Here is a 16,556-nt window from a genome sequence, read left to right on the forward strand (position 1 = left end):
AAAAAGTAACTCTCTGTGTGCATATGCACTTTTGCACTTTTTGAGCTCAGGTCAGCTGTCATGCAGTTACACAAATTTACACCACAGCTGTGTGGTCGACAAAAAAGCTCCGCTCCCCCACTCAGCAGGGACTGTGTTGGGATAAAGTTAAATGTGTTCAAATGAATATGTGCATTCAAGGGCTGCCTATAATAATAAATATTTGAATCAATACTGAAATCTTGATTATTTAATGCAATTTACTCACTGGTTCTGGAAACACATTTGTGACGTGTAATGTGATATTGTTCTTAATGTACATTTGTTTTTAAATTACTGGAAGTAAAATATATAATCATAAAATTAAAATAAACATAAATAAAATAATACAAATGAATACAAATAATAAAATAAATAAACAAATAAGTAAAAATAAAATAAAATACAGTGCATATAAATAGAATTCAAAAGATATATTACAACTTAAATAAAATATCATTAAAATTATTCTAGAAAATAAAAGAAATAAAACAGAAATAACACCTGTTAATAACACTAAAATATAAATTAAAAAACATCCTATATGTAAATAAATGTCATACATGTATTTTAAAACCTTGGCAAACTATATTCAAGAGATAAAGTTCATGAGACAGAAGACAGAACAGTAAACAACACAAAAGTCTGAGAGTTAACTCACTGCATCCGTCTTCGTCGCTGTGGTCACCGCAGTCGTTGTCTCCATCACACTGCCACTGGGCTGGGATGCAGGTACACTCCCCGAATGCACTAACTGCACATGTGAAGTGATTCCTCCCACATGAACACTCAGTGCTGCCTTTAACACCTGCACACAGATCACAGGGAACATTAGAGTTAAATGATGGTCACAGTCAGCTCAGCCCATTCCACTAGAATCTGGATTCTACCAGAATTACATGAACCAGTTTATCCAACAAAAACATCACACATTTCACAGTAACATCGTCCTTTTGTTTAGTTTGTTTTACTATACTAAAATTACATCTTGTAAGGGTTCCCCACCGACCCAACTATTTATGTTATGTAAAACTACAGCCAACGTGTTTAGTGCACCCTAGTGTGATTTTACTTAAATTTATGACATTGCGTTTAAGTCCACCTGGCAAAGAGTCCACGCAGATACAAACCAAACTAAATCAAATTTGGTGCTGTGTTTCCACATTTATGTTCTATTTAAGGTAAGTTTGTTTTTTGCTTTCTTCAATGCTTTTGTTTAAGCTGAGCGACTTGGACTAAATTTGTTGTGTAACCAAACTATAACGGCATAGGATTATAACCTCAGTGCGTTTACACCTGCCATTATTCTGTGTCCAAATAGAGATCTGATAGCTGTGTCCAGCTCACATTACACTCTCCACCTATTAACACAGGACCAAACGACAACAAAAGCGTCAGGAGGAATATAGGAGATAGAAGATTATCAGAGAGCGTTAGCCAATGGTGACACTTTTATTGTGTTCTTTTGTTTTGTGATTATTGTTCTGTTCAGGGGAATGGCTGCTGGAGGCCTGGCTCCCAAGCCGCAAGTTTAAAAAAAAAAAAGAAACATATGCAATTTTCAGACAACACTTGTCATTGCAATATTTCTTTTAATTCTAATACCCTAACCTCAGCATTGCAATATTAGATGAGGGCAATGAGGGAAACCTGGAAGACAAACAACTGAAATCAATTTGCACTTTTTTGGGCCGATTGAAATATGATGCACAATTGCATACAGCGCATCTACAGGAATCCCCCCATATGTTCACATATGTTTCTATGTTGAATAATAGGCAATGTAGGTTGCAGTACTGGAACCTGAAGGACATGAAGTTGCCATTTAAAGTAAAAAGCTTTTCAGATACAGTAAGCCCATAGACCCTTTCTCCGACGCACAGTTTGAGACTAAGGTACAGGCTTCACACACTACAAGTCTGTTCAAAGATGTAGAACAAGCATATTGTAAAACGAAACATTTCCGTAGCCAACATTTTAGAGTTTGCGTTCAAGAATAATTGTCAACCAGTTAATCCATGTTTTTACTTTGTTTCCCACGCCACAGCAAAACCAAGATTCACCCAACCTTCAGATGCATCACATTCTGCAGAGGATAAATAGTGGCTTCCCTGTATTCTCTCACTTTGAAGCCTATTAATGACCATCTGTGTGTGAATGTGTGTGTGTGCACGCGCGTTTTGCTAAAACAGACCCACCGCAACAAACTCAGTTTCTTGGAATATGCGTGTGTTTGTGTGTTTTCGTGTGTGTGTGTGTGTGTGTGTGTGTGGTTCCTGGCTTCTTCACAAAGGCATCAGTCAACCCAGGAGGGCCTGGCAGAGAGAACTCAGTAACCTACAGATCCCTCCCACAGCACTAAATTAATGGCCTCTTTCATTTTATTTCCCTCTCTATCCCTGGTCATTCTCTCAGCCTCATTTTCTCACTCCCCTTCATTATCTTTACTAATCTTCTCAACTATTTTTACTCCCCTCTCCTTGTTACCAACACCAACGCATACAGGGAAAAAGTATTTGAAGTACATCCATCCTTTAAATGTTCTTTTACAGAATGTAGTGTTCTCTGATCCTTAAAGCCCAGGGTCAGGGCATTTGAAGTGAGTCACAGCTAACACTGAGTTGGACTTAATCACATAATGTCAGCTTTATTTATCTCTCAACATACTCCTGTGTGAATGTCTGTGTGCGTGTGTGTAACTACTGAGTGTGAGAGCTGGAGGAACACCCTTGTGATCTGGGAAACCACATCAGAGACAATGTATTTGTCGAACATATTGGAACCATTTGCTCCAACCAGAGTCAAAAATTATACACATGCACGCGGGCATGATGGTTTCATTGGCAAATGTTCTGGTTGTGAGTTAACTGGTACCGTCCATCTTCTTGATTATAAAAGACAGTCCTTTCTTCAAGTATTTAAGGAAAACGTGGAGAACTAAAAACTCAATCTCAACTAAAAGGCTGTCCTGCTGCTGTCAGACATGCCGGGGCACAAGGCCTGATTCTTGGCCATTAGAAGCATTCCACACCTAACAAAAATTTCAGGGATTTTTCAATTAAGCTTCCCATTAATAAATTGACTGACCATCAGCAGGTGGAATAAACGTTTGTGTTTTCATATAAAAAAAGGATCAATTGAAATTGTCCTAAATGCCCACCTATATCATCCATTCATTGTTCAGCTGTGCAGCACTAAGCTCAGTGTCACATTTATATCAGATTCATGAAGAAGATATGCCACATGCCTGGTCTACTGAGCCAAAAACAGCTGATTAAATTATTATATTATTATAATTATAAAATGACTTTAATTACCACTACAAAGCTGAAATTGATGTGAACAAAAAAATCCACATTAAAGTTCCATCATCACTGTAGAATGTGTCTAATGTGTGTGTGAATGTATTTAGTGAGTATGAAAATGTTTTTAGCGTGACAAGACAGCGAGACAGTCATAGATCAAACCTTTAAGATGACAAAGAGATAAAAGACACGTAATTGCATAATGACCTGGAAAAATGCTTGATGATTGTTATGGCCCCCAGCCTACAAAATGAACAGTAAATGTCCAGAATCAATCTACCTTATTAACCTTAAAAAGAACAAAAATAATTTTAAAAAACAAATGCTAAAAAACAAAACACTTTTCATTGAGTACTCCCTATGAAGTTTGTAAAAGGATGACAACTCCAATGCCATCCCAAACCAGTTTAATAATTACTTATTATTTTATTGATCATTTATTTTAAACTGCTGATACCACCTTGCGGAGAGATAATTACATTAATCTCTCCCGAGTAGTTTTCATAGTGAGAAATGCATCAAATTTACTCTCAGATGCTCTAGAGTAAAATCGCGGAATCAAATGGTTATGGTGTAAACAGTGGTAAATACTTTACCACTTGGGTGGGCTAGCCACAGACTTTCAATTTTAGAGAAGAATAGTAATGTTTTTTCTGTCTTCTTTTTCTTCCTGGGCCAATCTTAAGTTCCAGAAAAATGCAAATGTCAGCTAATTTTACTTTTATGGACAATAATCAGAATCATCTTCACAACTTGGACTGTAGTTAAAACAAAATGAAGCAGACTAAAGCCTGGGAAGAGTTCAACACACCCACAAACCAATATCTAAAAATGGCAAACAATGAACTGAGGGACTGAACAAAACTTTATGAGTTGCTTCTAAATTCTAAAACTATGAATATACGACTACAAGTCACGAAGACACTTTGCTTTTGCCCATGCTGGTTTAAAAGTGATAGTTTAGGGACAACTCAGTTTAACATCATTCAAACAAAATAGCGTGTTTTTATTTTGCGTTTGTGTAGTCAGAAAACTATTCCAAACAATTCTCTCTAAAGTTTAGACAATCACATACAGTGGATACGACTGTTTCAAGATGTGTGCTATGTAGATAAATCACTGGTGGTTCACCGCTAAAACATCCCATAGTTCCACAACCTGCTGGAGGACACTTGGTTTATCAACAAATAATGAATGAGGTTATTAGCCCATAAGTTTAAAATCTCATAAGATTTTAGATCTTAACTCATTGGCTATCTCTGCTGAAGTCGGCTTCATTTTGCACAGTGGTGCTGTCAGCAAAGGCCAGCATTTTTACTCATCATTTTCCTCGTCTGTGGCATACAATGTGAATGAACTGTGACAGGACCCCATATTAAAAAGATTGGGGTCATTATGTCATGCATTGTCATAAAATGAGCATGGCTAAACAGTAGCATCAACCTATTTTCAAATGAAAACTGACTTCAACATAAAAGTGAGTTAGATAGGCTTCTGAGATGCCCTGCCATCACTGCTTTAAATACTCCTACAATGCATTTAAGTTTTTTTTCCCCACACCTGCCACCCACAGCCAGGACAGCTGTCATGATCAACCAGGGGTCAATTATCTTGTCCAAAGGCACTCCTGGATGAAGACCAGAGAAGCCATAGATCAACTCGGCAATGGTTCTCGGATGAATAAAATATCATGTAAATAATATTGCCTCTCTTACTACTGTCCCCAGGAGGTCAACATTTGAGCTGTGCTTCACAGACGGATAACCCAAAGTAAAAGTGAAAACAAAGACCACCAAAGATCATGGCTACTTGTCACAACCGCCTGCAACTGGCTAAACGGTCCTGGCATCAAACAAGACAGGTGGTCCCCACCAAAGATAAACACAGACACTTCCATAAACCCACGATGATAAAACCGACCAAACCAACTCCACCTACAGCAAATACCAGCCTACATTATACAACTGAACTGAACTGGACGAGGCCACAGTGTTGGAATGTTAGATCTAACCAGGTGGTATTCAATCCATGCTTCACTTTTTTTACTACTTGTTAAAAGGCTAAATGGCATTTGTGAAGAGTTGAGGAGAGAGCAAGCTGGCCAAAACACACCATTGTAACCCCAGGAACTGCAGCAGGGAACACATGCTTTCAAACTATGTCATAAGAACTGCTGGGTAATTAGGCAGGGACCTCCCTGGAGACCACCTGGAGGGTCAACACTGCATCCATCAGCAGTGAATAAAGAGCTCCATTAGGTTTACGTGTAACTTTGTACCCTGTCATCACTCTTACAAAATCTGTCTCCATTGATTAAATGCGGTTTTCTGATGAAACTGCAGGAAAAAGTATGGTAGTATAGTATCTGTATTCAACAGAATGGTCATGCATCATGCTGAAATCATGACGGAATATTTTCACCTAAATGTTGAACATAAATATAGGAGTAAGTATGTAACCTACAAGTTCATCATGCAACAATGAGTCAAAGCTTCCTCTTCTCATTGACTGTCTCCCTTCTGCTCTGGTTTCCAGGCCAGTAAAAGTTTCACTTTGGATAACGTTGCTCTGTTTGTGTTGAGGTATTTTGTCCTTTGGATGAAGCAGTCTTTGTCCGAGGGTGTTAGTGGGTTTAAAATGTACAGGAATTTGGTTAAAATGGTTTTATGGTTACAAATTCTCCTAAGTTTCTCGGAGGCTCCGGCAACATAAGGAAAGACAATATTGTTCAGTTTGTTACCGTTCTGCTCTCTGTTCTTCTGGTTGGTTTTGGTGGCGTTGGAGAAGGCCTAGTTGGTGTAGCCACAGGTCTGTAAAGCTCCTGTGATGTGAGACTGTTCCTTAGCCTTGTTCATGTGTTTGGCTCTGTGAGTTCTGATAACTTAACTGGGGGTTGGCTCTGTGACAACTCCCAGCTCTGAATCCTCACTCCCAATGGAGTTATCAAAAATAACTCCCAATAACCCTAACCTTAGACAAAATGTGACTCAATTTTCTTTCAGCAATACTGCTCTGGTTTACATCAAGGTCTGAATAAGATGATCTGCTGGCATCAGTTTCTTAGTTGGATTATGTTGAATGAACAGAATTAAGTTTGTAAGTGAAAACCCTAGGTTTAATATTTTCTTTGTTCTTTTGCCTAAAATTAAGGTTTAATTGAGGTATGCAATATAAATTTTAAATTGCAATGCATTTGTAGAACAACATTCATTCAGGTCAACTGCAAAAATCATTTTGAATTCAGAAAGAACCTGACATACCAATAAAGTGAAGGAATGGCTGAAAGATTTGACTCTGTTCTGCGGTGAACAAGGTTGGAATTGTTCACATTTTTACCATCCATTTGTTGTAAAATGACAGAAGGGTTGAGCGAAGTTGGTGATGGGCTGAAAATAAAGTTACAAGTTCTGTTTAAGTACGACAGTCTCTGCAACTTTACAGATTAAGACTGTGGCTGAATGTATTGTCTCATAGGCTACTTTTCCAATTTTACGTTATCATATTACTTTAGAACAGTGCATAGAAACTCTAAGCTGCAAAAAGCAAAGAGTATTCTGACTGAATTCTGTGTGGTTTTGCCGACTCTGGGTTAAGCTGACTTAGGTACAAGATGCCAAATAGCTCGTACTCCCTGCCAGTTTACCCTCGACAGGGTAGAGCTCATCTCCACCTACTAATTTGCCCACTCTAGGTCAGGCTGCTCTGATGCGGTGAACTGATTACCACAGCAGCACATGTGCACATGAGAGCCATGCTGGGGGAAAAAAAGACACAAGTGAGGCAGAGCACCATGCAGGAGTAGTTGTAAACACTTACTACTTCTCAACTAAAGAGAAATTCTTAAAATACTTCACTTGTGTACCCAGCCTGCAAACAAAGTAACAGTCAAGTCAAGAAGCTGATGCCAAATCTGCAGAGCATTGCTTCAAATTTGTCAAGACAGGCCCAACAGTTGGTCAGCAGCAGGGTTCTATTCACGCCTGCTCATCAAACTTTCATTAACTTGCAGTGTTATCACATGGTAGCTCTCCATCAGTTTATCATAACATAACTCAGCAGGACAGTGTGTGTGTTAGTGTCTGTGCATGCGTGTGTTTCTGTGGCTGTTTGTGGCAATTGTGTCACCTCTGTGGGAAGATTTTTCATATAAACAGTGGCACTGGTGAGCTTGATGGGGACAGTGGAGTAAGCGTTAGGTTAAACAGAGATGGTTGCCAATTGCTTATAATAGTCAAAAATGAAATAAAAAAACAAGTAAATAACTGAATAGAATTATAACAAGTATACAATACATTTTTCCACTTATTTTAATATAGAACTGCTTCTGTCTGTTTATCGCTGTTTCCCTCTTTTTTGTCTGCAAGCATCTGGATGTTTCTTTGTTGTAAATTTAAATTGGTTGTTTAAGGTTTTTGCTCATAAATGTGGATTCAAACCATCACAGAACACCAGTTACTGTGCACTATTTAGCTTGGCAATGATATACGGCTGTCAGTGAGTGACCCCTGCCTCAGACAGATTTGTCAGGGTGTATATCTTATGTTCTGTGCATGAGCACTTTTTATACAACCCAATTTCATCACTTGTTTATGTGTGAAAGGTTTTAAGCAAGTAGATAAAAATATAACAAAAAACGTTTAGGCACACTTAATTCTCATTAGGAGTATGTTCAAAGGTGAGATGTGCGTTTATAAACAGCAAGCAAACAAGACTGTTGACTTTCCCCTTCAGAGTTACAGGATAATTGCATCATCTAAAATTGACACTGCAGTGTCCTGACATGAATAGTCATTAGCTCTGACAAAACTCTGTGTGTGTGTGTGTGTGTGTGTGTGTGTGTGCATCTACACATGCATGTGCATGCATGGATGGATGGAACAAACAAAGACAAAGAGAGAGATGTGTACACCCACTTTTAGCTAATTAACTAAGTGTGACCCTGAAGCTTGTGGGAGGATACTGTCCTTTATTCCTTCAAATCACCGAAAACAACATAATTACATGCTTGTTGATACAACATAGCCCTGCTACTCTGGTGAAAAATAAAGGCCCGGTGTTAAAGAAAAAAAAAGGGCTTCTGAGATCAAACTGGGCAGAAGAAATGACAGGAAAGAACGGCTGTGGAGCTGTATACTGTACACATATGCAGGCAGACCCATACAGTATACAGTGTCATCTGTAGCAAGCCAACAGTCTCTCTGAAGTCAGTTCAAAGATAACACTGACTTGGCCAGGGATGAGTGGATGGCTGCTGGATAGGCATGCGAGCTGGCACCACAGCGGGTGGGTGAGGGATTTAGACAGTAAAAAGGCGGTCTGGACAGATGTATAAGTAATGTGAATAAATGCCCGAAGCAGGATTTTATTTTACTAATACCTTTGTTTCTTTGTACTAGTATATGACACTTCTAAATTTAATAGCATTTATTCTGCATATAAATGAAGAGAGTCTGAAATTGAAATCCCACACATCCCAAAAGAGGCAACCCACTTACCACAGCCAACACTAAAAAATACAAAAAATGTATCTTGATCTTGAAGCTTGATCGGCAACAAATTAAATCAAAATCATATGTTGTTAAGAAAATAATAAAGTAATTTAAAAACAGTATTTCCCCCCTGAATCATTACCATTGATTTATTGACATATACGCTGGGACATTTTTGTTCCCTCTTGATAATCTTTGTTACAAATGAAAAACAGCTATGTTATAGTGTCTGCACCAAAACATGTGGACTGCCAGGTCGTGGGCCCATGAAAGGGTTAAGAAGAGAAAGGGGCGAGTGTGTCTTACAGGGTTTAATTTTCCACTACTGTCAGCCATTTGTGACGGCTCTAGTCTCCATGCACTGTACTTATGTGGCTTTGAAACTTTGTGTGTGTGTGTTGTATATGGTATGTGGAAAAGGGGAGGGCTCTATGTTGTGATCAAAAAGAAGCAAAATTACTAAAATATCAATTTGTGCTTTTCTAAGAACTGGACATGAGTTTGCAGACTAAATGACCTGGGAATAATCTGGTTGAGCAGTTTCAAAGAAAAAGTACCAAAGGTGTTAAATAGGACAGGGTCAGAAAAGAAATGCAGACATGCAAAAATGAGACTGAGACTGGAGCCTTTGCAGAAGACTGTCTGTGTCTGTGTATGACATGGACAGCAGAGCAAGAACAAAGGGATTTCGTGGAATCTTCAAGCCGTCACTGCGATCAGGGAAGCACATGTACAGAGTTTTTTTTCCTCCTTAACAAACAGAACCTGCTGGCTTCAGTGCAGTTTTGTAAATTAATACAGTGAAATCCTACTGAGATGAAATCTAAAGACATTCAAGATGGCATGAATGTTTCACTAACCAAAGTCCCTGCGACTTTTAGATGTCATGCATGCTAGTTGGCATATCCATGGAATAGCCATGTCATGCTCACCGAGGTTCGTACTGATTGACAATGCCTGGCTCATATCTTTTAATGTGGAATACAGGAAGATGACAGGTGTATTTATATCATGTGTTCTTCAAGTAAAACACATTGGATCAAATTAAAATTTGTCTGCTTATTTCATTTCATTTTTATTGTAACTGCAGATAAATGTTTTTTTTTTTTTTTGTTGCAATCAATATGTTATATCAGCACCCCTTCAATTAGTAGATAGTTTATTGCCAATAACACTTATTGAGTGAGACACATTTTCGGTTTGAAATGTAACCTTCAGTCTGTGTGTCTGCTCATGAGCGTCTGTCAGACCTGGCAGTGTAAACACAGCAGAGCTCTGACCTCTCTGTATCTTGCTGTGAACACTAGACTCACTGGGTAATGTGCTGAGTGGGCACAGTGTGTCCAAACTCACTCTAAGCCACAGATTGTCTATTTGACCATCTGACCCCCATCGTCATGTACACATTCTCCTTCAGTGCTAACCCACAATGGGGCCTCTATTAGGAACACATGGGTCACAGCTTCAGCTACAGCCTATAGCCTGACAGGTCCTGAGAACAATGGCTTATCCAGAGAGAGTCTCATTTGGAACACAATTTTCTGCAGCAGTCCTAAATTCTCCAGTTTATAACAGGTACGGAACACAAGTCGTAATACTTATTGTAAAGCCCTGCAGCTAAAACGGTCTTGCTTTAAGAATACTGGTGATGCGTCTGCACAATCGCTCACTTGTGCAACAATGCTACAAAGCTAGACCAATGAGCATGCAGCATCGGTTGCTTGGACCATTAGTGGAACAGCACAGAGGGGGCCAGTGCCAATTGTGACTGACAGGTGACAAACACAACCAACTCCAGTCCTTTTTCTGAATAGCAGTACTGAAGAGTTCACTTAAGGGATGTACAATAATATATGTTTCTAAAAAATCAATCAAAATCAATTTTCATTTCTTAAATAAAACATCAACAGTTATCACAATAGTTTCAACTATTTAGACCACATTACTATCTCTTATATTTGGTGATTAAAAAATTTATATTATCAATCACTAGTTTACAATAACGTCCTATTATAACTGTAACCTCGGCTCGTCAGCACAGATGACTAACAGGTGATAGTCATGGTCATGTCAGACACTAACATCATTCCTCAACCCCCCAGTTAAACTAAGGGCAGCAGCTTACCACAGTCAAACAAATACTATATTGTACTGCACTTTATAAATGATTTTATAACCATTTTAAATTCATAAACACATGACTCTGCAGTATGAAGAGCATTTGTACCAAGTTTGGATCTCACATGTCTATTTTAAGACTGCAGAGCAGAATGTTGGTAAGCACGATCACTCCAAACCTAGGTCACCGGTTTGCCTCCCAGTTCATGCACATGGACTTTTAGTGAAAGGAATAGGATACTGTTGGACGGGAGGCTAATGATACAAGCAACAAACTTTGATTTAAATAAAAAATGTAATGTTTTGCATTAAATGTACTCGGGTAGATATTCAACCTGCATCCATTTCTTTACTTTACATTACTTTAACTTTAAAATAGCCTATGCAGAGCTAAGGTCAAAGATAAAGGTGGTTGGTAGAATCATTAAATAAGTATATATCTTAATTCATCCATTTATTCATCTTCTACCACTGAACACTTTTCAGGGGCGTGTGGGTCTGGAGCATTTCCCAGCAGTGATTGGGGGAGGATAGATATAGTGACAAACAATTCACACTCACATTCATGCCTACCGTTAATCTGGGGTGTCAAATGAATCTCCATAAATCTAGACTGTGGAGGAAACTTCAGTACCTGGAGAAAGCCTGGAGGACATGCAAACTTGTGATCTTCTTGTAGTAAAGCAAGACCATCAACTTTTTTAAAGGTAAAAAGTATCTTCATGCCATTATCAAGAAAAACAAACCAAATCATTTAATTAAAGAAAATAGCTTCATATAATAATAACATCATACTGATCTGGCCTCGCAACAATGAAAATACACATCTGAGTTTTAGCAGCTAAAACTGGTCCGTATCTGAGAATGTTAGTAAAAGTTTAATAACAGGAGATTATTCCACGTGGGCAAGCAATTGCTAACTTTATAGGTTTTAACTAAATGAGGGAAGCAGGCACAGAGGTCCAGCTCTATAATATGCAGATATTAACTGAAACAGCACGAGGGGCCCCATCCTGCAGCTTTAAACTCCATGCTGGCACCAGACCTTTTATGATGTTAACATTTGGAATTTTGGTCAAAACTCAAAAGTTGGAAGTTTTATTATATTAAACACTGTTTTTTGCATTAACCCAACAGTTAATAATTAAAATAAGCTGCCTACTTAAAGGAGGGCTTCAAGCCTACAAAAACAAACGCGCACACTAACCCATATCTGCACAAAAGTAGAAAGAGTAACAACAGCACTACAATTTCACCGGCCTTTAAACTGTCAGAAACAATTCAGGCTTGAACTATTAATAAATATCTTAGTATAACTATTCTCTTAATAATTTGTGTTTATCTTTTGTCATATTAAAAGAAAGATGGGTTTAATGCTCATGGCCCTTTACATACAGTTACAAGTACGACAAAGACAAAATAGAAATATGTATTTCATTCAAGTTTTTTGGTAAATAGCTAAATTGTTAGGGGGAAAACCCAAGGTATGAGCAGCAGCTTCCCACTCTGACTCCAACATGGCTGGACTTTTTACTGCATGTCATTCCCCACACTCCCTGGACTACACTTCAGAAGGTTTCCTTATTAAAAATAAATGCCCATCTTAAAAAATTGAAACCTCATACAACACACACCCTCATCCCTACAAGACAACAAAACCATGAAGCATTCCGGAGGAGGTGGGAGTGGAGGGATGTTAAATTGGTGACTTGGAAGGCAGAGCCTTTTACAGAAGCAAAGCAGACAACCTGTGGTTGGGGTTGAATTCCTTCTCTCTCTGGCTCCTTTTAGAAAAAGGAGAAAACAGCAAACACAGACCCCTCCATTCAGGGTAATTTATCCCTATGGCCAGGGCTTCTTTACCAGCTGCAATAGCCCCCTTCCGGGGCTGCCCAGCAGGATGCCTGCGAGTGGCGTGTGAAACTCTCCTGTGTCCTCAATCTCAAAAGAGAAGGATGAACAATGGCCCTTGCCAGGCGCTGCCTCTGTAGAATCCCTCTAACCTTCCTGCTCTGCCTTCTTCATCAGTCTCTACGAACAACGTCTAGTTATTATGATAATAACCAGCATTTTCTTATGCCTCAAGTAATGTAAATCAGAAGTTATCTACCTCTGAAGCTCCATTTCCATTGTCTTGGTCTGGAGTTCTTTTAAATCCTTTGCTTTATTTTCTAAATGCATTGCCTTAACACTACTCATCTTCTATTGGTTAACACTTAACAAAACTCTAAACCTAAATGAAAGGATGCATCAACCCCCCCCCCCCCCCACATTCTTCTTGGTTCTCAGGACCCCAATATGACCCTCATTGCCCCTATCATCAAAACACCACATCTCAGACCAACTATCTTTCCATCCTTAGAAAATGACCCAGCTGGATCATTACAGCCTGAAGGGCTTGGAGCAGACTTAACAGTTGGATGAAGAAAGCATTTATTTTGGTTGGATAATGATATTTTCATAAAGGACAATTTGAAAATGAGCAGGATCATTCATTGAGAAGAGCTTCATTGCAAAGAACCCAGTAGCAGGTCATTAACGACAGGATGGTGGTAAAAATCAAGGTGAACGTCATTAAATCTTCATCATTGAATTTTTATAACTGAGATCCAAGTTGTTAAGCCAAAAAGAAAGCAAAATACTTGTCAATTTGTTTAATCAACAAGAATAAACCCAATCATTGCACCCCAAGGTAGAAGTTAGCAGTTGGGGTAAAAGATTTGAGGACATTTTCGCCAAGGAAGGAGCCTCAGAAACAGTGTGAACAGCTCTAGCAGGAAGCCATTTTCCCCCCTACACTCAACCATTCACCAGTGGCTCCAACAGAGCTATTGAGCATTCAGCTGGCACCTCCGCATCTCCGACAAGCGCAACAAAAAGCATTTTAAGGCAACACTCCCTGTAGTTCCCACACTATTTCACCTGTCAAATGCTTTAAAACCGCTGAGAAAGGCCCAATGTTCTTCAGCACACCTCTTGCCAGCAATAGCCCACTTAAAATTGTATATCTTCTAGAAGAAATACACAACAAATCTCATTCACATGCTATCATGTGCAAATGCATCGAGCCTGTTGGATCAAACCGAACCTTCACCTTTGACAATCAACAACAAAGTGTTCTCTCACAAAAAATCTGACTTACAGAGCAAACAGATGAGTCATCAGCCAGAAAGGCTGAGGAAATCAATAGAAATAAATGTTTGCCTTGTTAGATAACAGACAATGCACACTGATAGTAGTGTTTAAGATCAATTGTAGTAAAGGAAATTAGAACAAAATGATTCATTACTTAATTACACTGAATCAGAGGGAAGGGAATCAGAGCCTAAATATCAGAGAGTAATCTCTGATCAGTGCAATAATTCAACCAAGTGAACACAGAGAATTCAAAATGAGAAACATCTTCAAGTTAAGGAAAAATGACTCAGTCGGCAACTTCAACTAAGTTGTCCAGGGTTTCATGAAATTCTCAATTTGATTTGAGTATGACATTATTAAATTATAGGGGCTTCACAGAAAAATCCTGACTGGAGGACAAAATCTATTAAAGATCTCAACACCAGGATATTTTTCATGTTGTTGTTTGATACTTATTTTAAGATCAGCATTTCAGTAAATATTGTAGTAAACTGTCACTTTACAAAAATCTGGCCCGCCAAAACCATAGTCTATGCACAACATTCACCATATGATAGTTTTAATCAGAAAACAGAAGGTAATTGTAAAATGATTGAAAAGGTGGCTAGGTAAATATCTGTGTGCATTTCTGTTTAAGAGCATCCACAGAAGTTGTGATCAGGCTTTTCTCCCCATGCAGTTTGAACTGATTATGAAAACTGAAAAGTCAACAGCGCTCTCATTTGAAGAGGAAAATGGCTCCCACTAAACACACTAATTCAATTTTCAGTTCTGTGTAGGATGGAGAGGTACCCTTCCACAGAGGTTAATTATAAACCCATCACAGAACTGCTTTGTTTCTATGGTGCACAAGATGTGTGTGATTGTACAGGAATGAGGGGATATTCTTTGAATAAACTAAATATATTGGATACATGTATTGCACAAAGCTTCAGTTTGCCAATCTTGAGATGGTAAAAATCAGAGATGGCTTTTTTTTAACATGTTTAGGAATGACAGCCATTGACTCTGTTGCCTTAATAAACCGCACATTTAAATAAACTGAACAAATATTTGCTCTGTCAAACTGTGGTGCGCTAAATACCACCGTCTTGAAGAACTGAAGGTGCAGTCATCCCTCTTGGCTGCAGAAATATTGCGCTCCAAGGTTATGACAACTGTAAATAGATCAACAACCCTGGGGATGTGGAACGCTCTTTTTTTTGTTATGAGACTCTGTTCATACAAAACTTAAAAAAAATAATAATAATTACATTCTTCAAGCTGCGTTCTTTTAGCCTCATCAATTTAAGGCAAAAGCAATAGTGTGGTAGGGCGTCATCACTGTCTCTCTTCTAAGCTGTCTTGCATTATGTGACTGTAGCCTGTTTTATGAGAGAGAAATCAAGACAAAACTCAATAAATGTCAGTTTGGTTCATTGTGTGCACAGACTATGAGGAGATCCATCTTCATGTAGTCATAATCTAAAGCAGCACCAATGTAATACAGAGAAGAAAAGAGGGGTAAAAGGAGCAAAATAGAAGACATGTCAGTGATAATTGCAGTTTATTGCATCTTGAGCCTAATGTTTTGAGAATTTTTGGCTATTGTTTCTACTCATTACATAAAGCACATCAAAGCATTTGCTGGAAACTCGGAAAAATAGACTTTAATAGTTTAAGGGCACAATTTTCTAACACAAGGAAACATTCCTTAGTCTGCCTGGTTATGAGGTCTAAAGTATCTAATTTTTAGTAAATATACAAAATACCAAACTAGTATACAAAAATTACAGTTATACTAAATTGTTGAATATTTTTCCATTGTAAAGTTGAAGGAAATATCTTAAGGTTTACAAACCACTGCAATGGACTGACGCCACACACTCAGTCATTCAGTGATCTCTTGCCAGTGATCTCTTGCTTCAGTGATCCCGCCTGATGTTCTTGGCTTGTTCGGCCTTATGGTACGATAAGCGGGGCAATTGTTGGTGAACGATGTTGTTTGTGAACCGAATTGTTCTAAAACGGAGGCGTTCGACAACCGAGGTTCCTGTATTTGTTTTCATTTGTTTACAGCTGGTGTCAATTTCTGAATTACACACCAAACTGGAACTGTACTGAAACAAAGAGGTTATTGTTCAGCACAATTTTGCTGATAATATGTTTACCTTTTTAAAGCGTACATTGAATTTAAATAAATTCAGTTTGGGTCCAACCATAATAAACAGTGACGCAGAAACCATCTGCCTTTCGGGCACAATAAAATGACTGTGTCACATTTAATAATAAGCACTGATGTAATATCCCTGCAGACCTACGTGCAAAAACAACAATCACCTGTTCCTCTCTTCTGTCTTCATTCATCATCTTGAAGATAAATCTATCAATATTATTTAATATGAATTATTTATTTGATCCCTTTTTTTCTTTAAGCAACCTTTCCTTCTCCATGCCTTTCTCTATCTAATTGGCTTCCCTACAGCTGATTGGCAGTATATGCCCAAGC

At 38.4% G+C, this 16,556-nt stretch overlaps 1 protein-coding gene across 2 annotated transcripts in view; it reads right to left on the bottom strand.

The window, feature by feature from the left end:
- lrp4 (low density lipoprotein receptor-related protein 4) overlaps positions 1-16,556 on the bottom strand; it is a 79,176-nt gene that overhangs the window by 42,360 nt on the left and 20,260 nt on the right. For both annotated transcript variants that reach the window (XM_025055394.1, XM_025055393.1), the window contains exon 2: positions 680-826. In XM_025055394.1, the coding sequence (XP_024911162.1) occupies positions 680-826 (147 nt within the window). The remainder of the gene's footprint in view (positions 1-679; positions 827-16,556) is intronic.

This window comes from Cynoglossus semilaevis, chromosome 5 (genome assembly GCF_000523025.1).
Source record: "Cynoglossus semilaevis isolate Cse_v1.0 chromosome 5, Cse_v1.0, whole genome shotgun sequence".
Lineage (NCBI taxonomy): Eukaryota > Metazoa > Chordata > Actinopteri > Pleuronectiformes > Cynoglossidae > Cynoglossus > Cynoglossus semilaevis.